This window comes from Panthera onca, chromosome X, assembly GCF_046562875.1.
Source record: "Panthera onca isolate mPanOnc1 chromosome X, mPanOnc1 haplotype 2, whole genome shotgun sequence".
Classification (NCBI taxonomy): Eukaryota; Metazoa; Chordata; class Mammalia; order Carnivora; family Felidae; genus Panthera; species Panthera onca.
Window position 1 is genome coordinate 115,186,351 of NC_138357.1, and position 27,445 is coordinate 115,213,795.

At 38.1% G+C, this 27,445-nt stretch overlaps 1 protein-coding gene across 3 annotated transcripts in view; it reads left to right on the plus strand.

Moving 5' to 3' along the window:
- The window catches only part of SCML2 (Scm polycomb group protein like 2), a 103,208-nt gene that overhangs the window by 34,734 nt on the left and 41,029 nt on the right, over positions 1-27,445 (plus strand). For all 3 annotated transcript variants that reach the window (XM_081793861.1, XM_081793862.1, XM_081793863.1), the window contains exons 6-7: positions 1,173-1,261; positions 8,426-8,669. In XM_081793861.1, coding sequence (XP_081649987.1) covers positions 1,173-1,261; positions 8,426-8,669 — 333 coding nt within the window. The remainder of the gene's footprint in view (positions 1-1,172; positions 1,262-8,425; positions 8,670-27,445) is intronic.

The following is a 27,445-nucleotide window of genomic DNA, read 5'->3' on the forward strand; positions in this document are numbered from 1 at the left end:
ACAATTATTTTCCCTGGTCAATTAAGGAGATTTTGGTGCAGGATTATTATAGAGTAACTTTCTGTCTGAACTTTTTTGCATGTTTTATCCTATTGATGGACCCAGTGCCAGTGATTGCCAGTGATTCATATGCCTCCCTATCTTAATGCACGTATTTATCAGGAATGCATGCCAAGTTCTCTTTAATTCTGGCATCAGGGCAGGCAAGTGTTGCATGAAACAGATTGCCCCCAGAAAGCAATAAAACTAGCAGACCTCTCTACTCCCTGTTGCACATGGCAGATGCTGTGATATCCACCATTAATTGATGAGATCTCCAAAAAAGACACCTGTTGAGTCTCTTTTGATTGCATCTGATACAAATTCTAAGATCGTGTTTAATGTGTATAAAGATTGCTAAAGTGAGAGCTATCTTTTTTACTAACATATTGTATAAAAAATTTCAAATACAGAAAAGGTGAAAGAATTTTACAGTGAACACCCACATATCCATTACCTAGATTCTACCATTGTCATTTTCCATACTGGCTTTATCACTTACTTGTGTATCTGTCCTTCTGTCGATTCATCAATCCATCTTATTTTTAAATGCATTTATTGATGTCAGTACATTTCCCCTAAATACTTCAGCATACATATCAGTAACTGGAGTTCAGTGTTTATTGGCAGTTTTTTAAGATTTTGAGGTGAAATTTATATACAATGAAATGCACCATCCTAAGTGTACGTTTGCTGAGTTTCACAGAAAACTGTCTTTTTTTGAAAGGAAAATGAGGCAGGGACTCTGAGGAAAAAGAGGCTGGAAGTCTTTTGCAGCCTTTGCCATGCTTGTGTGGCTATTAGTGGGGACTGGACGCTCTTCTGGGTTTTGCCTTGGGTCACCCATAGTATTATGGCCCATTCCTAAAGTACTTATGTGTATGTTGGTGAACTCAAGCTAGTGGCTTTTCTAAAATGAGAGTTTCTACCCCTACTGTAGCATTGTTGCCAGATAGTACAGGGGTACAGTAGAACTTATTGGAGGGTGCATCTGCTCCTCTGGCCCATTTTCTGGGTTTCTTGGTAAGCAAATAATTCTCTGGAGAAGAATGTTAAACAAAACCTATTTTTTATACCATCTTGCTATAATATCACAGGAAGGCTTTTTCATGCTGATTTATTTTATAAAATAGGATACCAGATGAATGCGTCATCTTGGCCAATGTTCCTCTTAAGAACCCTGAATGGATCTGAAATGGCACCTGCAACATTGTTTAAGAAGGTAAGAAAGATGTTATAAAAAGCTTCCATCGGGGTGCCTGGGTGGCTCAGTCAGTTGAGCTTTTGACTCTTGATTTTGGCTCAGGTCATGATCCCAGGGTTGTGGGATCGAGCCCCATGTCGGGCTCTGCGCTGAACATGAAGCCTGGTTAAGATTCCCCCCCCCTCTCTCTCTCTCTCTCTCTCACCCCATCTCCCATTCTTCCATTCTCCTCTCTACCTCTTTCCCCTGCTCATGCCCACATGCTCGCTCGTGCGCTCTCTCTCTCTCTCTCTCTCGCTCTCTGTGGTTTTATTGTTTTGATAGGAGCACTTAAATGCCCACAAACTGGGTAGCTTAAACAATAGAAATTTAATTTTTCGCAATTCTGGGAGCTAGAAGTCCAAAATCAAAGGGCCATCAGGGTTGGTTTTTGGTGAGGCCTCTTTCCTCAGCTTATAGATGGCTACCTTTTTGCTGTGTCCTCACATGGCCTCTCCTCTGTGCATGTGGGGAAGGGGAGGTATCTCTGGTTTCTCTTACTCTTATAAGGACACCAGTCCTATTGGATTAAGGCCCCACCCTTAGGACCTCAGTTAACCTTTGTTACCTCCTTAAAGGCTCTGTCTTTAAATAAAGTGACTTTGGGTATTAGGGCAAATTTATGAATTTGGGAGGACACCATTCAGTTCATTCCAGTGGCTTAAACAACAGAAATTTATTTTCTTACAGCTCTGGAGGTTCAAAGTCTGAGATCAAGATGTCAGCAGACTTGGTTTCTTTTGAGGCCTCTCTCCTTGACTTTTAACAATCAGTGTGTCTGTGTCCTACTTTCCTCCTCTTGGATTAGGGCCCACCCTAATAACCTCGTTTTAACTTAATTACCTCTTTAAAGACCCTGTCTCGAAATGAAATCACATTCTGAGGTACTGGGGGTTAGGATTTAAACATGAGTTTGGCTGGGGTGGGGGACACAATTCAATCCATAACAGCAAGTCATAAAAAAGTCTTAATTATAATCACTCACTAGTCAAAATGAATTTGTACTCTCTTTCAAGACCTTAGATATGAAACGAGTGCTCTACTGGAAGCAAATATTCATTGCTATTTTTTATTTGCCTTCAGAAGTGGAGCTTCCCCTCACTTTGCTGTATTAGTCATCCTTTGACATTGGAGAAAATGATGATAGGCCAAAAACCCACTTGAAAGTTAGAGAGATTTTGTTTCAGAAGTAAAAGAATGTTAAAAACAGTCATCAGAAAGAATTTGTTATAAGGAAATATTTGTTATATAACAAAAGAGGGAAAATTCCAAAAATAGTTTATGCTCTTGAGAAAATGTTGAAAAAGTACACTATGTTAAGAAACAGTGAATAAAAGCCAACTTTTAGTTAAATTATGGGTCAAAATATTTCTTTCTCACCCTGTGTCCTGATTGTTTTCTCAGTCAAATTTTATTGCAATTATTCATATCAGGGGATGCCTGGGTGGTTCAGTCGGTTGAGCACCCAATTCTTGATCTCAGCTGAAGTCTTGATCTCAGGGTCATGACTTCAAGCCCCACTTTGGGCCCCCTGCTGGGCATGGAGCCTACTTAAGAAAAATAAAACAAGGTAAACAATTATTCATATCAAGAATGGTAAATGTTGTAGTTTTTTTTTTTTAATTATTCAATAGTTCTATACATTTCTCAGTGCTGATTATCAAGGTAAGTGTACTCTTGTGGTGCCTGGGTGTCTCAGTCCTTTAAATGTCCAACTCTTGATTTTGGTTCAGGTCACAGTCTCACAGTTTGTGACTTTGAGGCCCTTGTCTGGCTCTGCGCTGATAGCGCAGAGCCTGCTTGGGATTCTCTCTCTCCCTCTCTCTGTGCCCCTCCCCCATTCTAATGCACATGTGCTCTCTCTCTCTGTGTCTTTCAAAAATAAATAAATAAACTTAAAAAAAAGAGAGATAGTTTGGAGCGCCTGGGTGGCTCAGTGGGTTAAGCGTCTGACTTCAGCTCAGGTCATGATCTCATGGTTTGTGAGTTCCAACCCCATGTGGGGCTCTCTGCTGTCAGCACAGAGTGGGCCTTGGATCCTCTGCCCTCCTTCTCTCTGCCCCTCCCCCACTCACATGCCCTCTTGAGTGTGCACGCCCTCTCTGTCTCTCAGTCAAAAATAAACTCTAAAAAAGAAAGTTTAAAGATAAGTGTACTCTTTTTTAGGTTTATTTATGGGGCCCCTGGGTGGCCTTAAGTATACTTAAGGGTTAAGTATCTGACTTTGGCTCAGGTCATGGTCTCACAGTTTGTGAGTTTAAACCCCACTCTGGGTGAGCTCAAACCCTGTTCCAGGCTCTGCACTCTCCCTCTCTCTTTGCACCTCGTGGGACTCTTTCTCTCTTCCTCTCTACCCCTCGCTCACTCCCACTGTCTCTCAAAAGTAAATAAATAAAAAGTTTATTTTTTTGCAAGAGAGGGAGAGAATAAGCACAAGTAGGGGAAGGGCAGAGAAGGAGGGAGGGAGGGAGGAAGAGAGAAAGAGAATTCCAAGCCGGCTTCTCACTGTCAGCACAGAGCCAGATGCAGGGCTTGAGCTCACAGTGAGATCATGACCTGAGCTGAAATCCAGAGTCAGATGCTTAATCAACTGAGCCACTCAGGTGCCCCAAAATAAATTTATTCTTAATCCCCTTTATCTGTTTAACCCCTCTCCCCACCCATCTCCCCTCTGGCAACTACCAGTTCTCTGTTTAAGAGTCTGTTTTTTTGTTTGTCTTTTTTTTTCTTTGTTCGTTTGTTTTGTTTCTTAAATTCCACATGAGCGAAATCTTATGGATTTCTTATGGACTCTCCTGCTTTAGGGCCTTGGCCCTGGCTGTTCTGTGTCTGGAGTACTCTTCCTGTAGGTAACTGTGGTTAATAATCACCTTTAGGGTTCTGCTCACTTGTCCCCTTCCATTTGAGGTTTGTTCTGATTACCCTATTTAAAGTTTTGCACAAAACCCTCCCTTACATTTTTCTCTGGATCTCACTCTGCTATATACTTCCTTTTATTGAATAGCACTTATCATTTCTTTTTTTAAGAAAAATTTTATTTATTTATTTTGAGAGAGAGAGACAGAGACAGCGCAAGTGGAGGAGGGGCAGAGAGAAAGGGGGAGAGAGAATTCCAAGCAGGCTCTGCGCTCACACCACTCGGCACTTGGGGCTTGAACTCATGAAACCGGGAGATCATGACCTGAGCTGAAACCAAGAGTCAGATGCTTAACTGACTGAGCCACCCAGGCACCCTGCACTTAACATTTCTAACATAGAGTATATTTTGCTTGTATTGTTGTTTCTCGTCTTTCTCTTTACTAGCAGGTGAGTACCACAAGGATGGGATTTTTGTCTATTTTGCCACTTAATGTATATCTGGAGCCTTCATTAGTGTCTGACACTTAGTAGGCACTTAGTAAATATTTGTGAATCAATAAATGAAGTTTAAAGGACTAGAATTTTTGATGAGGTCAAAGAAGTAGTTGATTAAAAGTAAGGAAGTAGAAGTTAACGATAGGAGTTTGTGGTCGGTCAGAGGTAGACTCTGGGAATACAGCTATAAATAAGACAGTAAAAAAACTGTCCTTATGGGGCTTGCCTTCTATCTTGGGAGATGGATAATAAACCATACAAAATAAAGTATATATTATGTTTGATAGTTGTACATGCTAAGGAAAAGGGAGGCCTTAGAGTCTGTGGGATATGAAAAGAAATAGCCTTCAAGGAGAAGTGTATTGTAGGTAGATAGGCAAGGAGAGAGATTAAAAGAGTATTCTTTACTAGTCATCTTCTAGGAAGGAATCATTTTTTTTTTCTCACAGTAAAAAAGAATGGGTCCTTGTTTATTTTAGCTATTGCTTTCGTAAATTATATCTTTTTTTTTTAATAAGCTCTGTGCCCAAGGTGGGTCTTGAACTCACAACCCCGAGATTAAGAGTCACATGTTGTACCAACCAAGCCAGCCAGGTCCCCCTACAAATTATATCTTTGTGTTTAGGAAGTCATTCAAGAACTGATGATGACAAACCATATTCTTTAAAAACATTTAAGGGGCACCTGGGTAGCTCAGTCAAGCGTCTGATTCTTGATTTTGGCTCATGTCATCTCACAATTTGTGAATTTGAGCCCTGCATTAGGCTCATGCTGACAGTTCAGAGCCTGCTTGGGATTCTCTTTCTCCTTCTCTTTCTGTCTGCCCCCACCCCAAAATACATAAACTTAAAAAAAAATTAAAACATATAAACATAAAGCAACCTTATATTATTACCTTTTGTGGACAGCAGAGGGTACTATTTTGCCAGTTATCTAAATCTGGAGGTAGCTTGTTTTGAGATAAAACCCTCTCATTTATTTACGAAAAAGAGTAGTCCCTTTGATTTTTTAAGAAAATAAATATTTGTTTTCTTCCAGAGCTCTGTTTATTTGTATGGCTATACATATGTAAGTAACTTTGATAGAATATTCGTGAAATTTAGAAGAATTAATAAACAGTGTAAAAATCTTCGGAGAATAAATTGCATTTTGTCCATTATCATTGTCTGGTTTTTGTTACTTGTCAGTTAATAGTGGCATTGATGACATACTGTCACATTTGGGATATCTTTTTAAATTATACATTTGAATCTTAAAATTCTGTTTCTCTGCTCATTCCTGTCTTCTGTTTTGTAGCAGAAAATGTATATTGCCATTTGAACTTAGTTTGCTTTGCTACAGAAAGTCTTATTGTTATTTGGTTATTTGACAGTATAAGGGCCTAAGAAACTTCTGTGTGCTTTGAATGTTTTCTCCATTCTGTGAATGTGTAGGACAAATTTATCAACTGCCAAAATTATCCTTTGTTAAATCCACCTCCCTCTTTTCCTTCCATATGTAGTAACAGTTAGCTGACCTTTAGCCCCTTCATGAAGTGGCAGTATGTAACTTTGCTTCTTATTTACCAGCATCTTATTTATCAAATACCTTTGATCTTTGACCAAGCTAACTTTTGCCCTGCTGACTTTAGGGTGGTTTTTAAGAATCAAGTTAAGATTATGTAATTAAAAGGACTTTGAAGGCTAATAATTAAGGAACTTACAAGACTTCAGAGGTATAAAGGATATCACTGGAAAAGCACAGGACGATGAGATGGGTTTAAAGGGGGCATTTAAAAAAGAAATCAACCTACCAGATATGTGTTTAAATTATATCTTGGTGAAAGAATTACTTGAATTACTTGAAAGCTTGTTTACTGTTCTTCAGGTGATTACTTGGTTAATTCATTTTTTAAAAATCTTGTTGAGTACTCTGCTGGAAATAGCAATATGAATAAGATGTATCTGCTTTTGAGAATCCCTTGGTCTCAGAGGAGTGAACACGTTTCAAGGGTAGTTTAGCAGTTGAAGGCAAGAGCATCTTCTTTGAGGGGGCCTGGGAGTGGGCAGGAGTTGGCCAGGGAAGCCTTAAGGAGACCAGAAGAGCTGGGCTTTGAAGTAGATCAGTTGGAGTTGTCCAGGCAGATGATGTGGTAGGATGTTCCAAGGAGTGGTCTGCCTATGTGTAAGATCCAGCTCCTGCTCTCATATTTATGGTGTATTCTTAGGCAATCATGCATCAATTTCATCATCTATAAAATGGGAATAATAATTGCATTGACTTTATAGGGTTGTGAGAACTAAAACATTTAGAAGCGTGCCTGGCATATACTGAACAATTGAGGGCTAACTTTTAATGTTGTTACGAGATTCTAGAGATCTAGGTGATAGAATTGGCAGGTTGTAGTCTTTGAATGTGAGTGTTAAGGGGAATATTATGCATCTGGCCTGGTGGTTCTCAGCCTTGGATGCACATTAGGATCACCTGGGGAATTAATATGTGCTAATGCCTGGGCCCCATCCCAGACAAATTAAATCAAAATCCTGGCTGTGGGGTCCCAAGTGATTTTGAAGTTCAGTTGGACTGATAACCCCTGGTCTAGGGCTTTTTCCAGGCTTCTGGCTTGAGCAACTGGGTTAATGATGGTGCTATTTATTTACTGTGATAAAAACCAAATTGAAAGAAAAGCTGTTACTTTTAACATTGCACTTAGGCTTTCTAAGAATCCTGTTAGCATTTGCATGCTTTAAATTTTGGTAACTAAAGTATGCTTTTTTAAATATTGGTTTCTGGGGGTGCCTGGGTGGCTCAGTCGGTTAAGCGGCCGACTTCGGCTCGGGTCATGATCTCACGGTCCGTGAGTTCGAGCACCGCGCCGGGCTCTGTGCTGACAGCTCAGAGCCTGGAGCCTGTTTCAGATTCTGTGTCTCCCTCTCTCTGACCCTCCCCTGTTCATGCTCTGTCTCTCTCTGTCTCAAAAATAAATAAACGTTAAAAAAATTTTTTTAAATATTGGTTTCTGGATTGGATATCATAAATGACCCCAAGCTATATGACTTTCATGTTCTTGTGTCTGCAATAAAACTTGGAGGTTTTTTAATTTTTGTATGTTGTCTGGTGCTATTCCTTTTCGTTTTCTTTCTTTTTTTTTTTTTTTAAGTTTATTTATTTTGAGAGAGAGAGAGAGAGAGCAGGGGAGGGGCAGAGAGAGAGGGAGAGAGAATCCCAAGCAGGCTCCGCACCATCCACATGGAGCCCAGTGTGGGGCTTGAACTCATGAACCATGAGATCATGACCTAAGCCAACGCCAAGAGTTGGGCTTTTAACTGACTGAGCCATCCAGGCACCCCTTTTTCTTTGGACTTAACCAACTTGCAACATACCCTATAATTTACACATTAATTGGGTTTGTTTGATTCCCTCATTTAAAATTTCTTGTTGGTTTCTTCTCTCTTTTTCCCTCACCTGCACCCTGATCACTACTACCACAGCCGCTAGAAGGTAAGTTCCACCAGAGTAGGGATCTTTGATATTTTTTGTTCACCAGCGAATCCTAAATTTCTGGTACCTAGTATATAACACCTATTTCTTAAATGAATAAATGAATTACTATCAGTTTGGGTTTGTTTCCTTCCATGTTCTTGGTTCTGCTCCAGAGTAAGTAAGATGTTGTAGAGCAGAGTTTCACAGAGATCTCTGACACCTGTTTTCATGGAGTTTAATTTTTGGTTGATAAGGGTTGTAAGAATACAATTGAGCAAATTCTTCTTATTGCATCTTAACAAAAACTTTTTTTTAATGTTTTGGTAGGAACCACCAAAGCCACCTATAAATAATTTCAAAGTGGGAATGAAGCTTGAGGCCATAGATAAAAAGAACCCTTATATGATCTGCCCTGCAACGATTGGAGATGTCAAAGGAGATGAAATTTACATCACATTTGATGGCTGGAGTGGAGCTTTTGATTATTGGTGCAAGTACGATTGTCGAGATATTTTCCCAGTTGGGTGGTGTCGCCTGACAGGAGATGTATTACAACCACCAGGAACTCAAGGTAAGATAATAAGTAACTATGTATTTTTTAAATTTTATTGAAGTTAGATATAACTGCTATTGGCATTGAGGTTAGGACTTCATGCTCAACTGGAGCAGCAGACAGAATAGTGAGGGCCCTGTCTAGGCTCGAGAACTACAGGTAGAAGAAGGTAATAATTACATTTCTTGAGGGCCAACTCAGCATCATAATCTGAATTGACAATCCACATTGGAGAATATGGACAAGCTACAAGTCACACTTGGACCATTGAAGTCTAGTTACTGTAGCCATTTTGGGGTGCTTAGCTACCTTTGTAGTTGATATTTCAATTTAAAATTACACATAGTATTCCACTATTTATATCTCAGATCGTTTTCATTTTTTTATTATTAAAAATTTTTTTTTTAATGTTTATTTATTTTTGAGAGAGAAAGAGAGAACAGGGAAGGGGTAGAGAGAGAGGGAGACAAAGAATCTGAAGCAGGCACCAGGCTCTGAGCTGTCAGCACAGAGCCTGACCCAGGGCTCAAACCCACAGACCACGAGATCATGACCTGAGCTAAAGTCAGATGCTTAACTGCCTGAGCCACCCAGGCACCCCTCAAAGATAGTTTTTAAAAGGTTAGGCTTAACTGTTATATATATGTTTTGCACACTTTAGGTCAATTTTTGCAAGTCAAGTTGATACTTTGATAGTCTTTTTTTAATTAAAAGTTTTTAATGTTTATTTATTTTTGAGAGAGAGAAACAGAGTGCGAACAGGGGAGGGGCAGAGAGAGCGGGCGACACAGAATCCGAAGCAGGCTCCAGGCTCTGAGCTGTCAGCACAGATCCCGACGCAGGGCTCCAACCCACAAGCTGTGAAATTATGACCTGAGCCAAAGTCGGAGGCTTTACTGACTGAGCCCCCCAGGCACCCCAATACTTTGATAGTCTTAAGTAAAATCTCCCTGTCAATGAAAATTTTATGCTATGGAAGCCATCATAAATTAATATGTTATTATATTCAGGTGTTTATCAGTTGTAATGCTGTGCTTCCTAAGTTGAATACTATGATCATCTAGATGTTTTCTTTCAGAGAAAAATCATCAAAATATTGAGGCTCCTCAGTGACTCTCCCAAGGGCTTAGAGATGCCTAAACTGGTCTTCTGTGATGGAATAACTGCTGAGATATAAGTGGGATCTAAGCAAAGCACCTAATCATCTATCTAAGTTAAATATAAAATTAATAGAATCAAATGTAGACATACTTAAAATTTATCCAACTAAGATTTATTTATTTGTACCATAAAAAAAGAAAGATGAGTGTAGAAAATGAGTAATGTGTGCCAGACAAGAGCAATGGCTAGATAAAAGCATATAGCCATATTCTTGTAACTGCTGTTAGAATCTTCTATGATTTGGGACTCTTAACACATCCCATTATATTACAATACTACATACCATAGTGTCCGTTTTATTAGGTACTTATTTTACCAGTTCCATGCTGCCATAATTCTAGGAAGCAGATATTAATGGCTGATTTTTGTGAAATGTAGTATGCTATAGATCTGTATGTATATGATGCTGAGGCAGTCTCTGCCCTCAAGGAGTTTACCTTCTAGTGGAAGACAGATGAATGGAGGGATAGACTTTAAAATAATATTAGAATTAGCAATGCAAAAGTAGAATTGTATGCTAGATACAAAAGTGACCCAAAGACATCCAGTCTGTTTAGGCTGGAGGGAAAGGTGGTTGGGTAAAGGAAAGCCTCACAGAAAGATACATGATGTGAGTATTAAGAGAAGGAGTTTGCCAGGCAGAAAGGAGATAAAGGTAGGGTGGACACATCACAAAGGTATAAAATTGCACAGTATATCCTGAAAACTAGGGAGTTCAGTTTGGGACATGGTAACTTCGGAATGTGTGGCCAAGAATGCTGTAGTCTTCCACCCTCTGGTTTCCCTTTTTTTCTTAGTAACACAATTCAGCTACCTAACGTGAAGACTATACTTACAGCCTCCCTAGCAGTTACATATGACCGTGAGACTAAGTCCTGGTCAATGAGATAAAAGTACAGGTCATATGTTCTACTTCCAAGAAGTGTATTAGAGATCAATGTACCTTTCTCTATTCTATCTTCCTGCTTCTATCCTGCTGCTAGGAATGTGCTTGTTTTGGGTGGAGTTCCATCTTGAACCATGAAATGGGACCATATTCTAGGCATAGTGGAGTGGAAAGCAGAAAGGAGCCAGAGTCCCTGAGAATTTTGTGGAGCAGAATTTTCATACTGGCCTCTTCCAGACTATTATTTTATTTATTTATTTATTTATTTTACAAATTTTTTAGTGTTTATTTTTGAGAGAGTGAGAGCATGAGCAGGGGAGGGGCAGAGAGAGAGGGAGATACAGGATCTGAAGCAGGCTCCAGGCTCTGAGCTGTCAGCATGGAGCCCGATACAGGTCTTGAACCCAGGAGCTGTGAGATCATGACCTGAGCTGTAGTCTGATGCTTAACCAACCAACTGAGCCACTCAGGTGCCCCTTCTTACTGTTATTTGAGAGAAATAAACTTCTGTGTTGTATAAACCAATATTCTTTTAGGTTTTTCTGTTATCGATAGCTGAACTTAATCCTAACTAATTCAGAGTAACTTTAGGACATTGGATAGCAGCGAATGCAGGTATGGAGCCTGAATGAGATAGATCTTAATTGACAAAGCAGGTTTGAGAGTCATCATGCTCATTCAAATAAATACTCTGTATCAGGTGGGATTATAGGTACTGGCAGTGGCCGGGAGTGGAGGTAGGCAGCTACACATCCAATTAATAGCAGTAAGGGGGGGAAGTTTTGGGTGTGTGTTTTTTTTAAGTTTATTTATCTATTTTGAGAGAGTAAGAAAGTGTGAGTAGGGGAGGGACAAAGACAGGGGGAGAGAGAATCCCAAGCAGGCTCCATACTGTCAGCATGGAGCCCAACTCAGGACTCGAACCCACAAACCATGAGATCATGACCTGAGCCGAAGTTGGACACTTAACCAACAGTCACCCAGGCACCCTGGGTGTGGTTTTAATTGTGCATGTGTAACAGGTAGAAGAGGATTAAGGACAGAACCTTGTGAGTAAATATTTAAGACAATTCTCATACTTGAATCACCTGGTAGGCAGAGCTTATTCAAAGGCTGATGCTCTGGGGGCACCTGGGTGGCTCAGTCGGTTAAGCGTCCGACTTCAGCTCAGGTCACAATCTCATGGTTTGTGGGTTTGAGTCCCGCATCGGGCTCTGTGCTGACAGCTCAGAGCCTGGAGCCTGCTTCAGATTCTGTGTCTCCCTCTCTCTCTGCCCCTCCCCCACTTGCACTCTGTCTCTCTATGTCTCAAAAATAAATAAACATTAAAAAAAAAACCAAAAACAAAGGCTGATGCTCTGGAGCTCATACCCAGGGGTTCTGAATCAGTAGGTCCGGAGTGGGATTCAGGTGTTTCAATTGCACTTGGTTAGAGGCTCACCCTTTGAGAAACACAAAAATAAAGGGTGAGTAGAAGATAGAAATCAATTTAGGGCACTGAGAAGAGAAGAGCTCATTAGTGGTCTTAAAAACATGGTTACTAGGCTACTTTGCAAAGCCAGACTTAGAAAGCTGTGTAAATAGGAGATGGAAAGTGTTTTTTAAAAAATGTGGTTTCACAGATACTTTGTGAGATCTGCCTCCTCTGTCCTTTACCCCACTAGACATTTCACTAAAGTGAATTTTAGAAACCTTACCTCAGTTTATATTCCTTTACCCTCCCCCATTCATCATATAATCTTTTAAGTATTTCCTCTACATTCATCGAGAATGGCATTGGACAGTGGTAAGATTTTTGTTAAACCATTGAACATAATTTAAAAACTCCAGAGAAGGAAAGTATTGTATTTACCCACAGTTTTGACATTTCAGTTCTTCCTGATGTACTGTCTGTACTAAGACAGTAAAAGGAACTTAGAATACCCACTTACTCCCTTCAAATTCATGTGGTTACTGTTGTATATTTTAATTAGTTACATCTTTTACAGGAATCCTATTAGCTATTATTATTATTCATATAGTCAGTATTTGTTGAGACTCATCAGCATATTGAAAATGTTCTTTATTATTCATTCCTTTTTAGTATCTCAGACCTTTCGTTTGAGAGTAATTTTCTTCTGAGGTAGATTCTTCAGATTTTTCTTTAGTGAGGGGTCTGCTAGTGGCATACCCTCTCAGTTTATGTTCATCTGGATATGTCATTTCAACTCCTCTCTTGAAAGATATTTTTTCAAGGTGTAGAATTCTAGAGTGACAGCCATTTTCTTACAGGACTTTGAAGATCGCATTCTTTTACCTTTTGGTTTCCGTTGCTTTTTAGAATTTAACTGTCTAATTATTTTTCCTCTGTAATCTTTAATTTTTTCTCTACTTTAGTATTTTCACATCATCTTTGGTGTTTTGCAGTTTTACTCTGATACTTCTAGGTGTGGGTTTTGTTGAATCTTGATATCTTGGCGAAACCACACATGCAGATGATGAGTTGTTTATTTTGATGTATGAGAAATTTAAAATTTTTGATGTTCTATTTTAACTGTTTTATCATCATTACGGATTTCAAATGGCACAAATAATTTGACATTATAAAGCACTTTTCATGACTGCATTTTGAATGCAAATAACTCAAACCATGTTAAAGTAGAACTTGGAAACATTAGAATAGAAACACAGATGTGCCCACTGATGCCACATTCTGTTTTGTAAAGATTCACAGGTGTCCCCAGAAGAACCTTAGGATTCTGGGCAAAGTATGGTTAAAGATTGTTAGTTGAGGGACGCCTAAGTGGCTCAGTTAAGCATCCACCTCTTGATTTCAGCTCAGGTCATGATCTCACATTTCTTGAGTTCCAGCCCTGAGTCAGGCTCCGGGCTGACAGCGCGGAGTCTCTCTCCCTCTCTCTGCCCCTCCCTGACTCGTGTGCTCTTTCTCTCTCTCTAAAAATAAAATAAATAAACTTTAAAATAAAAGGATTGTTAGTTGAGGGGTGCCTGGGTGGCTCAGTTGGTTGGGTGTCCAACTCTTGATTTAGGCTTGGGTCATGATCTCATGGTTCAGGACCTTGGGACCTGGGTTGGGCTCCGTGTTGACAGTGCAGAGCCTGCTTGGGATTCTCTCTGTCTCTCCTTCTCTTGCTTCCCCTCCCCCACTTGTGCTCTCTTTTCTCTCTCAAAATAAATAAACATAAAAAAAGATGATACTCACCCAAAGACATTGCATAAATGATTCATTTTGATTTTTTCCCAAGCATTGGTTATTCATTACATAGGTTAATACAGTTACTACTATACTTACACAAGGTGAAATACTTATATTTCTCTTTGAGTAGAGAGTTATTTGTATACTCTCTGAGTAGAGAAAACAGTTACTTTAGCCAATACAACATTAAGTGACAGCTGTAATATAAAAATACCATTTCTTTTTTTTTTTTTTAAGTTTATTTCTTTATCTTAAAAGAGAGCACGAGCTGGGGAGGGGCAGAGAGAGAGAGAGAGAGAAAGAGAGAAATAGAGAAAATCCCAAGCAGGACACATGCCATCAGCGCAGAGCCCAACATGGGGCTTGAACTCACGAACCGTGAGATCATGACCTGAGCTGAAATCAAGAGTTGGATGCTTTAACTGACTGAGCCACCCAGGCATCTCTAAAAATATCATTTTTTTAGATGTAATGTGATACATTCTTAAAATCATAATACTTTAAAATTATTTTTGTTATTTTTAATATAACAGGTTTTTTCTAATATAAAAAGTAATGCTCAAACCGAAAAATTCAGAAAAGCATGCAGAGAAAACCATGGCAAATAATTTGATCTGTATTTGGCCTCATACTGCTTTTTCTTCTTTTTGTCTTACACATAATAGCTTTAGAACATACACATGGTCAAATCAAAGAAATGTTGAAATATGTTATGGTACAGTTATTCCTTAGAATAATATAGAATCATTTAGAAGAATGAGAGGATTCCTGTTTACTAAGAAAGATAGCTCTCCAGGATGTATTAAGTGAAAAAAGCAACCCCCAAAATCCATACAGCATAATGCCAAATCAAAACAAAACAAATATGTATTTCTATATGTAACTGTAGATGTATGTATGTACATACATAGAAAAGATTTGAAAGGCTGTATTATCAAATCTGTAGGAGTGATTATATCTGGAAAGATGTGTTGGGTAGTAAAGGGAACTTCTGCTTTTATCTGTGGCTTTTTTTTAAAACAAGAATGTATTTGTAGGTTACATTTGTACTTTAAAATAATTAATAATTTTGAAAAAAGATTATTTTGCATTTTCTAGTTTCCTCTCTAACTTTTTTATAATATATTGTGATTGTGTTCCCATGTAAAGTATATCCCTACAAATTTGATTTTATTTCTATGTTGTATTACATCATATGGCTATACCCTAATTTATTTAACCAAACTTTTATTTTGTTTGACATAGATAATGTGATGAATATATCTTTGCATATCTCTGATTATTTCCATAGAATGTTTGCTGGTTTAGGGGATATGTTTCTAAGGATGAAAAAATTTTATTTATTTATTTATTGGTTGAAATTCTTATTTTTAATATTCAAGTTAGTTAATATACAATGTGGTCTTGGCTTCAAGAGTAGAACCCAGTGATTCATCTCTTACATGTGACATCCAGTGCTCATTCCAAAAAGTGCCGTCCTTAATGTCCGTCACCCTTTTAACCCATTCCCCATCCACCTCCCTTCCAGCAACCCTCAGTTTGTTCTCTGTATTTAAGAGTCTCTTAAGGTTTGCCTCCCTCTCTGTTTTTATCTTATTTTTCCTTCTCTTCCCCTGTGTTCATCTGTTGAGTTTCTCAAATTCCACCTATGAGTGAAATCATATATCATCTGTCTTTCTCTAACTTATTTCGCTTAGCATAATACCCTCTAGTTCATCCATGTTGTTGCAAATGGCAAGATTTCATTCTTTTTCATTGCCGAGTAGTATTCCGTGTGTGTGTGTGTGTGTGTGTGTGTGTGTGTATTTCATTGTGTGTGTGTATATGTATACATAATATATATATTATATAAAACATATATTCCAGCGTACGTATGTATACACACACACACATTTATATATATATAACACATCTTCCTTATCCATTCATCAGTTGTTGTTGGACATTTGGGCTCTTTCCACAATTTCGTGATTGTTGATAGCACTGCTGTAAACATTGGGTGCATGTGCCTCTTTGAATCAGCATTTTTGTATCCTTTGGATAAATTCCTAGTAGTGCAATTGCTGGGTTGTAGGGTAATTCTGGTTTTAATTTTTTGAGGAACCTCCATACTGTTTTCCAGAGTGGCTGCACCAGTTTGCATTCCCACCAATATTTCAAAAGCATTCCCCTTTTTTCCACATCCTCACCAACATCTGTTGTTTCCTGAGTTGTTAATGTTAGCCATTCTGACAGGTGTGAGGTGGTATCTCATTGTGGTTTTGATTTGTATTTGCCTGATGATGAGTGATGTTGAGCATCTTTTCATGTCTGTTTGCCATCGGGATGTCTTCTTTGGAGAAGTGTCTATTCATGTCTTCTGCCCATTTCTTCACTGGATTATTTGTTTTTTGGGTGTTGAGTTTGGTAAGTTCTGTATAGATTTTGGATACTAACCCTCTATCTGATATGTCATTTGCAAACATCTCCCATTCTGTCAGTTGCCTTTTACTTTTGTTGATTCTTTCCTTTGCTGTGCAAAAGCTTTTTATTTTGATGAGGTCCCAGTAGTTCATTTTTGCTTTTATTTCCCTTGCCTCTGGAAACATGTCAAGTAAGAAATTGTTGCAGCTGAGGTCAAAGAGGTTGCTGCCTGTTTTCTCCTATAGGATTTTGATGATTTCATGTCTCACATTTAGGTCTTTCTCACATTTTGAATTTATTTTTGTGTATGGGGTAAGAACGTGATCCATATCATTCTTCCTTCATGTCACTGTCCTGTTCTTCCAGCTCTATTTGCTAAAAAGACTTTTTTTTTTTTCCGTTGGATACTCTTTCCTGCTTTGTCGAAGATTAGTTGGCCATATATTTGTGGGTCCATTTCTGGGTTCTCTATTCTATTCCATTGATCTATGTGTCTGTTTTTGTGCCAATACCATACTGTCTTGATGATTACAGTTTGGTAATACAGCTTACAGTCTGGAATTGTGATGCCTCCAGCTTTGGTTTTCTTTTTCAGGATTGCTTTGGCTATTTGGGATCTTCTGTTGTTCCATACAAATTTTAGGGTTGTTTGTTCTAATTTGGTGAAGAATGCTGGTGTTATTATGACAGTTATTGCATTGAGTGTATAGACTGCTTTGGGTAGTATCAGCATTTTAACAATATTTGTTCTTCCAGTCCATGAGCATGGAACGATTTTCTTCCATTTCTTTGTGTCTTCTTTGATTTCTTCTATAAGCTTTCTATAGTTTTCAGTGTACAGATCTTTTACCTCTTTGGTTACGTTTATTCCTAGGTATTTTATGGTTTTTGGTACAATTGTAAGTGGGATCGATTCTTTGATTCCTCTTTCTGCTGCTTCATTATTGGTGTATAGGAATGCAACCAATTTATGTACATTGATTTTATATCCTGTGACTTTGCTGAGTTCATAAATAACTTCTAGTAGTTTTTTGGTGAAGTCTTTCGGGTTTTCCATGTAGAGTATCATGTCATCTGAGAATAGGGAAAGTTTGACTTCTTCTTTGCCAATTTGGATGCCGTTTATTTCATTTTGTTGTCTGATTGCTGAGGCTAGGACTTCCAACACTATGTTAAACAGCAGTGGTGAAAGTGAACATCCCTGTCATGTTCCTGATCTCGGGAAAAGCTCTCAGTTTTTCCCCATTGAGGATGATAATAGCTGTGGGTGTTTCATATATAGCTTTTATGATGTTAAGATGTGTTCCTTATCCCGACTTTCTTGAGGATTTTTATCAAGAAAGGATGCTATATTTTGTCAAATGCTTTTTTCGCATCTATTGACAGGATCATATGGTTCTTATCCTTTTCTCTATTAATGTGGTGTATCACGTTGATTGATTTGTGAACATTGAACTAGCCCTGCATCCCAGGAGCGACTCCCACTTGATCATGGTGAATAATTCTTTTAATGTACTTTTGAATTTGATTTGTTAGTATCTTATTGAGAATTTTTGCGTCCAGGTTCATCAGGGATATTGGCCTGTAATTCTCCTTTTTAGTGGGGTCTTTGTCTGGTTTTGGAATCAAGGTAATGCTGGCTTCATAGAATGAATTCGGAAGCTTTCCTTCCATTTATATTTTTTGGAACAGTTTGAGAAGAATAGGTATAACTCTGCTTTAAATGTCTGGTAGAATTTCCCCTGGGAAGCCATCTTGTCCAGGACTCTTATTTGTTGGGAGCTTTTTCTTTTTAGTTTTTTAAAAAAATGTTTATTTATTTTTGAGGGGGAGAGCACAAGCAAGGCAGGGGCAGAGAGAGAGAGAGAGAGAGAGAGAGAGAGAGAGAGAGAATGAATATCAAGCAGGGTCCACACCGTCAGCATAGAGCCCGATGAGGGGCTCAAACCCACAACTATGAGATCATGACCTGAGCTGAAGCCGGACACTTAACTGACTGAGCCACCTAGGCGCCCCTGTTGGGAGATTTTTGATAACTGTTTCAATTTCTTTGCTGTTTTTAGGTCTGTCCAAATTTTCTGTTTCTTAGCATTTGAGTTTTGGTAGTGTGTGTCTAGGAATTTGTCCACTTCTTTCAGATTGTCCAGCTTGTTGGCATATAATTTTTCAGTGTTCTCTTATAATTGTTTGGTTGTGATCTCTCTCCTCTTTAATTCATGATTTTATCTGTTTGGGTCCTCTTTTCTTTTTGAGAAGTCTGGCTAAGGGTTTATCAATTTTGTTTATTCTTTCAAAAAACCAGCTGTTAGTTTCATTGATCTGGTTTTTTAAAATTTTATATCATTTATTTCTGCTCTAATATTTATTATTTCCCTTCTTCTCCTGGCTTTGGGCTTCATTTGCTGTTCCTTTTCTAGCTCCTTTAGGTTTAAGGTTAGGTTGTGTATTTGGGACCTTTCTTCTTTTTTAAAAATATTTTTTAACATTTAGTTTTTTAGAGAGTACGTGCACACACAAGTGGGGGAGAGGCAGAGAGAAGGAGACAGAGGATCTGAAGCAGGCTCCACACTATGAGCACAGAGCCTGATGTGGAGCTTGAACTCATGTACTCTGTGAGATCATGACCTGTACTGAAATCAAGATTTGGCTGTTGAACCAGCTGAGCCACCCTGGCGCCTCTCTTCGTTCTTGAGATAGGCTTGAATTGCAATGTATTTTCCTCTTAGGACTGCCTTTGCTGCATCTCAAAGAGTTTGGACTGTTGTGTTTTCATTTTCATTTGTCTCCATGTATATTTCAAATTTTCTTCTTTAATTTCCTGGTTAACCCATTCATTCTTTAGTAGGATGTTCTTTAACTTCCATGTATTTAGGTGCTTTCCAAAATTCTTGTGGTTGATTTCAAGTTTCATAGCATTGTGATCTGAAAATATGCATGGTATGAGCTCAATCTTTTTGTACATGTTAAGGACTGTTTTGTGACCCAATATGTGGTCTGTTTTGGAGAATATTCCATGTGCACTCGAGAAGAATGTGTATTCCGCTGCTTTAGGATGAAATGTTCTGAATATATGTTAGGTCCATCTGGTCCAATGTGTCATTCAGAGGTGTTTCCTTATTGATTTTCTGCCTAGATGATCTGTCCATTACTATAAGTGGAGTATTAAAATCTCCTACAGTTACAGTATTACTATCAATAAGTTTGCTTGTGTTTCATTGATTTATATATTTAGGTTTTCCACATTGGGGGCACAAATATTTACAATCGTCAGCTCTTCTTGATGAATAGACCCCTTAATTATCATATAATGCCCTTCTTCATCTCTTTTTATAGTTATTGTTTTAAAGTCTGGTTTGTCTGATATAAGTATGGCTAATTCTGGCTTTCTTTTGATGTCCATTAACATGAGAGATGGTTCTTTATCCACTAACATTGAATCTGCAGGTGTCCTCAGGTGTAAAATGAGTCTCTTGCAGGCAGCATGTAGATGGATCTTATTGTTTTATCCATTCTGATACCCTATGTCTTTCGATTGGGGTATTTAGTCCATTTACATTCAGAGTGAGAAAAATATGGATTTAGTGCCATTGTGTTATCTGTAGATTTTATGTTTGTGGTCATGTCCTCTGGTCCTATTTAGTCTTTGCTGCTTTCCACTCAGAGTCCCCCTTAGGATCTCTTGCAGGGCTGGTTTAGTAGTCATGAACTCCTTTAGTTTTTGTTTGTCTGGGAAAGTCTTTATTTCTCCTTCTATTCTGAATGACAGCCTTGCCAGAGAAAGGATTCTTGGCTGCATATTTTTTCTATTCAGTACATTGGTTATTTCCTGCCACTCCTTTCTGACCTGCCAAATTTCAGTGGACAGGTCTACTACTACCCTTATGTGTCTACCCTTGTAGGTTAAGGCCCATTTGTCCCTAGCTCCTTTCAGAATTCTCTCTTTATCTTTGTATTTTGCCAGTTTCACTATGGTATACCATGGTGTTGACCTGTTTTTGTTGATTTTGAAGGGAGTTCTCTGTGCCTCTTGGATTTGGATGCCTGTTTCCTTCCCCAGATTAGGAAAGTTCTCAGCTATGATTTGTTCAAATAAACCATGTGCCCCTTTCTCTCACTCTTTCTGACACTCCTATGATACGGATATTGTTTCATTTCATGGAATCACTTAACTCTCTAATTTTCCCCTTGTGATGTAGTAATTTCCTTCCCCTCTTTTTTTCAGCTTCATTATTTTCCATAATTTTGTCTTCTGTTTCACCTATTCTCTGCTTCTTGCATCCTCACTGTCATTATATCTAGTTTATTTTGCATCTAGAATTTTTTAATTCATCCTGACTAGTTCTTAGGTCTTTAATCTCTGCAGCAAGAGTTTCTCTGGTATCATCTATGCTCTTTTCAATCCCAGCTGTTAGTCATATGATGGTTATTCTAAGTTTTTGTTAAGATATATTGTTTATATCTGTTTTGAGCAAGTTTCTGTGATTTCTTCTTGAACTTTGTTTTGGGGAGAATTCTTCTGTTTGGTCATTTTGGCTACGTTTCTGTCTTTTGCGTTTTAAAAGCTTGTTATGTGTCCTGCACCTGAGAGCTGTCCAGAGTTTGGTACTCCAGGAAGTGTTTCTGGTGTATGTTGCATGCACTCTGTTGTTGAATTTTGGCTGCTCTACCCCACTGGTCAGTGCTCTGCAGAGCTCCTCCTTGCTTTTAGTGGTGGAGTGTTTGGACCTTCAGCTAGGTGTGCTTTGATTTATTTGTTGAAGTAACCCTGGGGGGAGAAAAAGGAAAGGGAGGGGGAAGCCTGCTTTACATAAAAAGAGAAAAATGAAAGGGGAGAAAAGAAATACAAACAGAGAATCAAAAAACTATAAGGCTAAATCCAGAGAAAGAGAGAGGAAAATAAAGAAGAAGAAAGAGGGTGGAAAAAGAAGAAAATAAAAATACCTGATCAAAAAAAATATATGATAAGAATTGACCAAAAACAAGTCAGAAACTATGAGCCTGATCCAAAAAAAAAAAAAAAAGGAGGAAACAAATATGAAATGACATGAAATAAAATAGTAAAGAAAAAAAAAAAAAACAGAAACAGTTGTCTGTTGGTGCCTGGGACTTGTGACTATGCTGGTGTGGAGAGGCCAGCTGCATTGGGTCAGTCAGTCTTGCCCCAGTAAATCATCAGTTGCCAGGCACGGGGTCTTGGGGTTTGGCTTAAGCAGGTCCCATCTCCACTGGGGGCCCCTGTGCTGCTCTCTGAAGTCCCACCCTGTTGATGTCAGGGAGAAAAAGGTCAACACCCCAATCTCTCGTCCCCTTACTGGATATCTCAACCCATGCTGATAGAATAGTGAGGGCCATCAGCTTGCCCTGCTCCACAATTCTCTGCCTTCTAGGTACTCAGCTGGGATTCAGAACTCCAGGTCTTAACGGACCCAGCCCAGTGTGGCTCCTCTCCCCTGTTCTGGAGTAGAGCCACTCTGTGTTAAACCCTCTTCCCAAAGTACTCTGGGAAGGGGACTGTTCTCTCCCAGTGTTCCTCTGAGATCGCTACACCATGCTATGCACTCCTGGCCAGCTCCCTTCTCCCCTGTAGTGTGTGCCACGGCTTCCAGCTCCATTCCGGAGAAAGTCGCCCTTTTCTGAAACCTCCGAGTTTCAGCTCCTAAGGCTGTTGGCAAAAAAGACACTGGCACTCTCTGTATTTCTCGTTCCCCAGTCCGTGTTCCAGAGAGGTTTTCCATTTGTGCTAACTCGATGCCACACTTTCACAACTCCTCTCTCTTTCTCTCCCTTTTGTCTCTCCACAGAAGGGGTTCCCTCCCCTCCGTGCCTATGCCGTTTTATCTCCCACAGTTCACATACATGCACTTCGATCCTGCCAAGCGGTCTCCCTCCAACCGTGGAGATCCTTCTGCCCCTCCGCAGATCGATTTCCTGGCTGTTCCGAGTGATCTGACCTCAATACAGCTGTGTTTGAGGGACGAGGAAAATCCTGGTCCCCCTACTTCTCTGCCATCTTAACTCCCTTCCTGACAAATGGTCTTTTAGAAAGTCATACCCATTTCCACTCCCCTCAGAGGTGAGTGACAGTGTTTTTTTCCTTCTCTTGTCAACTTTAGGCATTATCTTATTTTTGCTAATTTAAAAAATGTTTTTAAAATTTTCATTTCTTAGCTAGTGAGGGTGAATCTTTTTCTTTGCATATATCTTTGCCATTAATATTCTTTTATAATTTTCCTGCTAACTAACCTTTTCCTGCTTTTTTCTTATTGTTTCCTTTCTTGTTCATTTGGGTGCTTCATTTATTGCACATAGCAATAAATGTCACGAAAGTAAAAACTTTTTGTCAGTCATTTGCTTTTTTAAAGATTCCAGTATAGTTAACATACAGTGTTATATTAATTTTAGGCATATAATATAGTGATTCAATAATTCTATGCATTACTCATTATTCATCATGATAAATGTACTCTTTCATCCCCTTCACCTATTTCATGTATCCCCCCAGCCCCCCTCCCTTCTGGTAACTATCACTTTGTTCTCTACAGTTAAGAGTCTGTTTCTTGCTTTGTCTATTTTTCATTTGCTCATTTGTTTTATTTCTTAAATTCTGCATATGAGTAGAGTATTTGTCCTTCTCTGACTTATTTCACTTAGCATTATGGTCTCTAGCTCCATCCATGTTGTTGCAAATGGCAAGATGTCATTCTTTTTATGGCTGAATGATATTCCATTGTGTGTGTATGTGACACATATACATATCCATATCTTTATCCATTCATTTATGAGTGGATACTTGGGCTGCTTCCATAATCTGGCCATTGTAAATAATGCTGCAGTAAACATAGGGGTTCGTGTATCCCTTTAAGTTAGTGTTTTTGTATTTTTTGGGCAAATACCCCGTAGTGTGATTACTGGATCATAGGGTGGTTTTATTTTTAACTTTTTGAGGAACCTCCATCCTGTCTTCCACAGTTGCATTCCCACCAACAGTGCACAATAGTTCCTTTTTCTCCACATCCTGGCCAACACTTGTCTCTTGTGTTTTTGATTTTAGTCATTCTGACAGGTGTGAGGTGATATCTTACTGTGGTTTTGATTTGTATTTCCCTGATGGCTGAAAAATACTGAGCATCTTTTCATATGTTTGTTGGCCATCTGTGTGTCTTCTTTGGAGAAATGCATATTCATGTCTTCTGCCCATTTTTTAATTACATTATTTCTTTTTGGGGGATGTTGAGTTATATCACTTCTTTATATATTTTGGATACTAACCCTTAATAGGTTATGTCACTTGCAAATAACTTCTTCCATTCCATATGTTGTCTTTTAGTTTTGTTGATTGTTTCCTTTGCTCTGCAAAAGCTTTTTATTTTAATGTGTCCCAATAGCTTATTTTTGCTTTTATTTCCCTTGCCTCATGATACATATCTAGAAAGATGTTGCTATGGCAGATGTTAGAGAAATTACTACCTGTGCTCTCTTCTAGGATTTTTATGGTTTCAGGTCTCATATTTAGGTCCTTAATCTTAATCCATTTTGAGTTTATTTTTGTGTATGGTGGCATAAAAGTAAAAACTTTTTTCTCATTTGCTTTTTAATGTTATTTATGGTCTTTAAAAATGTACAGAAATATTAATTTTATTGACTTGAACATTAAATAATATAAGGGTCTAAATTAAGGATCTTAGCTAAGTAATTTCAAAAGGCACACAAATAATGTTAAACTAGTTGAATTTCATAAATTTTAAAAAGTCTGTATTTTTTGGTTCATTTTGAATATTTCTTTTTTTTAATTTTTTTAACGTTTTTATTCATTTTTTGAAAGACAGAGAGAGACTGTGAGTGGGGGAGGGGCAGAGAGAGAGGGACACACAGAATCCGAAGCAGCCTCCAGGCTCTGAGCTGTCAGCACAGAGCCCGATGCTGGGCTCAAACCCATGAACCGTGAGATCATGACCGAGTCAAAGTCTACTGCTTAACCACTGAGCCACCCAGGCGCCCCCATTTTGAATATTTCTTAAACACACATAAATGCTTGGTTTTCAACCTTTGAATAATTGCTTTTTCAACATTTTTTAACCATATAACACTTAAAACTTTTTCAAATACTTAATGACTAAAGACAGTTCACTTGGATAATTTCTTAAAGAAATGTAATGAGGCATCCATGAATGCCACTTGGTTTGACTTTACATAAAAAAACTACTTATTTAAGCTTTACTTTTTTTTTCTTTAAAAATAGCAATACAGTTTAATATATTTTAAAGCTTAATCTAACAAAATTTTTTCTCCCTGTGTTAACACTTCTATAATCAGAAACAGCCAAGTTCTTTTTAGACTTATCATTGGTCGAAAAATCCACTGGGAAACTTACCTTGGATAGAAAATTGAGCAAGCTGTGTGTTTTTTTTTTTTCCTCTTGTTTATTTAGGTTTTTGTTTCTTGGCTCTCATTATGACCCTCCAGTCTTTCAAAGTCCTTCACTACTGGTTGGTGCTGTCACAGCTCATCAGATTTATTCTGGACCTGTACAGGGTATCTGGGGAGAAAGAGGAAAGAAGTATGTGTGCTGCTGTGTCCTTGACAATTTAAAGAAGGCTGGGTCAAGTAAACTAAAACAAGGCCCATTGTAGACTTTTTCTTCTTGAAGAATTTATTTGGTCTTGCTGTTTTCTGTTTCATTTTGTTCCCCACCTCCTTTGTATCCTACAACTTCATTCTCTCTGAAAAAAATGATAGAAATTTAGGAATGTTCTATAAGCTATTGATTTATTCCCATATTACCTTTCTTTTGTCTCTGGTACATAGGATACATAGCCAGTCATCTCATTGAAGTTCACACATTTAATATGTGAAAGAGCAAGACCCGGAATCTAACAACTTAGGATCACAACTGGAACTAATGTTATTTTAAAGGCTATGTGTGCTTTTTGTATTTAATATTTTAATGTTTCCTGTCTTTATTTGGGAAAGTTTCTAAACAAATAGGTTGCTATTTTTTATGATTTTATTTATGAACACAATAAATGTAGGTTTCTAGTCTTTGAGAAAATGGATATATTAAGAGGCAGAGGATTCTTAGAAATATTTGCCCTAATACTAATTTTTTTCTCGTATTGTGGTATATTGAAAGTTTTTTTTTTTTTTTTTTTAAATTGCTATATTGTAAACCATTCTACCTGGCTTTAGAGGTACTTAAAGTTAAATACTTTTAAGTTAACTATGTAAATTAAACTTTCAACTTATGTAATTTCTAAAACACTAATGAATTAGTTTTATTTAACTTAGCTTCAGATTTATGCATCACTGGTTATAAATTAACAACCTACGCTGGTGTGAAGTGTCATATTGTAGCCTAATTCTTTATGCAGTTGTGACCACATAGACCAACCAGGAAGGAGGGCAGCAAACTTCCAGATGCTTTGAGTATAAAGTTGCAGGGTCCCGAGGGTTTAGAGGAATTCCTCTGGTCCATAGGGAACTGTGGAGGAGGGGAAAACCTAGAATCAGGAAACATTCCTGTCTAGTGGTATAGCCTATCAGTGACCATCTTAGCTCCTTTCTTGGTAAAATCCTTCAGTTTTATTGGGTTCCCCAGCCCCCACCTCTCACAGAAAAAGCTTTAATTTCTAGGTAGAACTCTGTGGTAACATGGCATTTCTTCCATAGCTTTGTAAAATATTTTTGATGATGTTTGATAGAACTGGCATATTAGAGTTTCTTTGTTGGTAGTTCAGATACAAACTGTATGAATAGGAACTTGTTTCTTAAGAGTAAAGTAAAATGCTTTGAATAGGTTTTAAATGAGATTGTCTTGGGCACTGTTAGCTGCTTCGAATGCTGGTTTATTTTGTGGTTGTGTGTGTGGTGTGTATATGGTTTAGGTTTTTTTTTTTTAATTTAAAATTTTAAGGGAGTGGGTTTTAAAATCTGAACTTTTGATCTTTTTAAAAAGTGTAACTAGTCATTTTATATAGTGGTCTTATTTTGTAAAGCCCTTCCTATGTAGAATTTTCCTTTTGAACCCTTTCAAAGTTAGTCTTTTGAGAAACATTTCAGACCTTCCATTGAGCAAATACTCTATCCCCCACCCCTACCCCCACCTCAGTCTCATTTTTTTTTTTTTAAGAAACAAAACCAGAAATTATGGCTGCTTTTGTTTTTTGTTCAGGGGTGCATAGAGGAGTATGTGGTTTCTGTAACTTGGTCTTCACCTTTCTCTAAGTTTTAAAATTAAGATTTTATAGTTTTTAGGACATATCTACCACCCATTCCCCTCTTTTTATACAACTGTGTATGTTTAGTAAAAACCACATAAAGCAGCATTTTTTCCTTTATGTTATAATGGGTCAAAAGTAACAGATATACATGTAATTAAGGCTGTAAAAAGTTCAAGGTGTGTCAGTGCCATGAGAAAGCTTCTGAATGAACACTTAATTTTAAGTATTTGTTTAGATTTTTGCACTTAATGTAGCTTATGATAAAATACAGGCTATACTTAATTTATTTAGTACTCTTTTTGTTTGGCATAAATGAAATAGAAATGCTATCACCCCAAATTATTCACTCAAAAGCCATGAAATTTAAAACAGCTGATATTTTCTTTTTTCATACTAACAGCTTGGAACAAATGTTTTGCTTGTGCAAATGAGATGGCTATTGTGATGCAAAGAAGTATCTTGAAAAAAACCAAATGTCCTTTCTCTGTTTTGAGTATTTCAGTTAAATACTGCAATAATTGTAAGCAGAGCCTGGAGTTTCTTTCTTGTTTCTGTTCTGCGATATGTTTTAACAAGTTCTCTTGTGACTTTTAAAATGTCTTGGTTTTAGGACACGTGGTCCGGCGGGGATAACTTTGTCTACAGACGCAATGGGTTAGCAGTTAGATTTTGCAAGTCTTCTCATTTCTTTCCAGATTCTCTGACCCAGGGTAACCTTTGGTTCTTCTCTGAAGGCAGGAGTGAGGGAAGTTTGAGCAGGTGACTGATGATCACTGTCCATACAGCCCACAGACAATATGCGAATTACTTTAGCAGTCCTCTTAGTCCCTCCTCCCACTCTTCCTCCCCTTAAACCAACAAATGCAAATAGCCTCATCCCCATTTGCTAGAAATCTAGGCTTGCTCTGGCAACATGGGCTTTGTTGTTGAC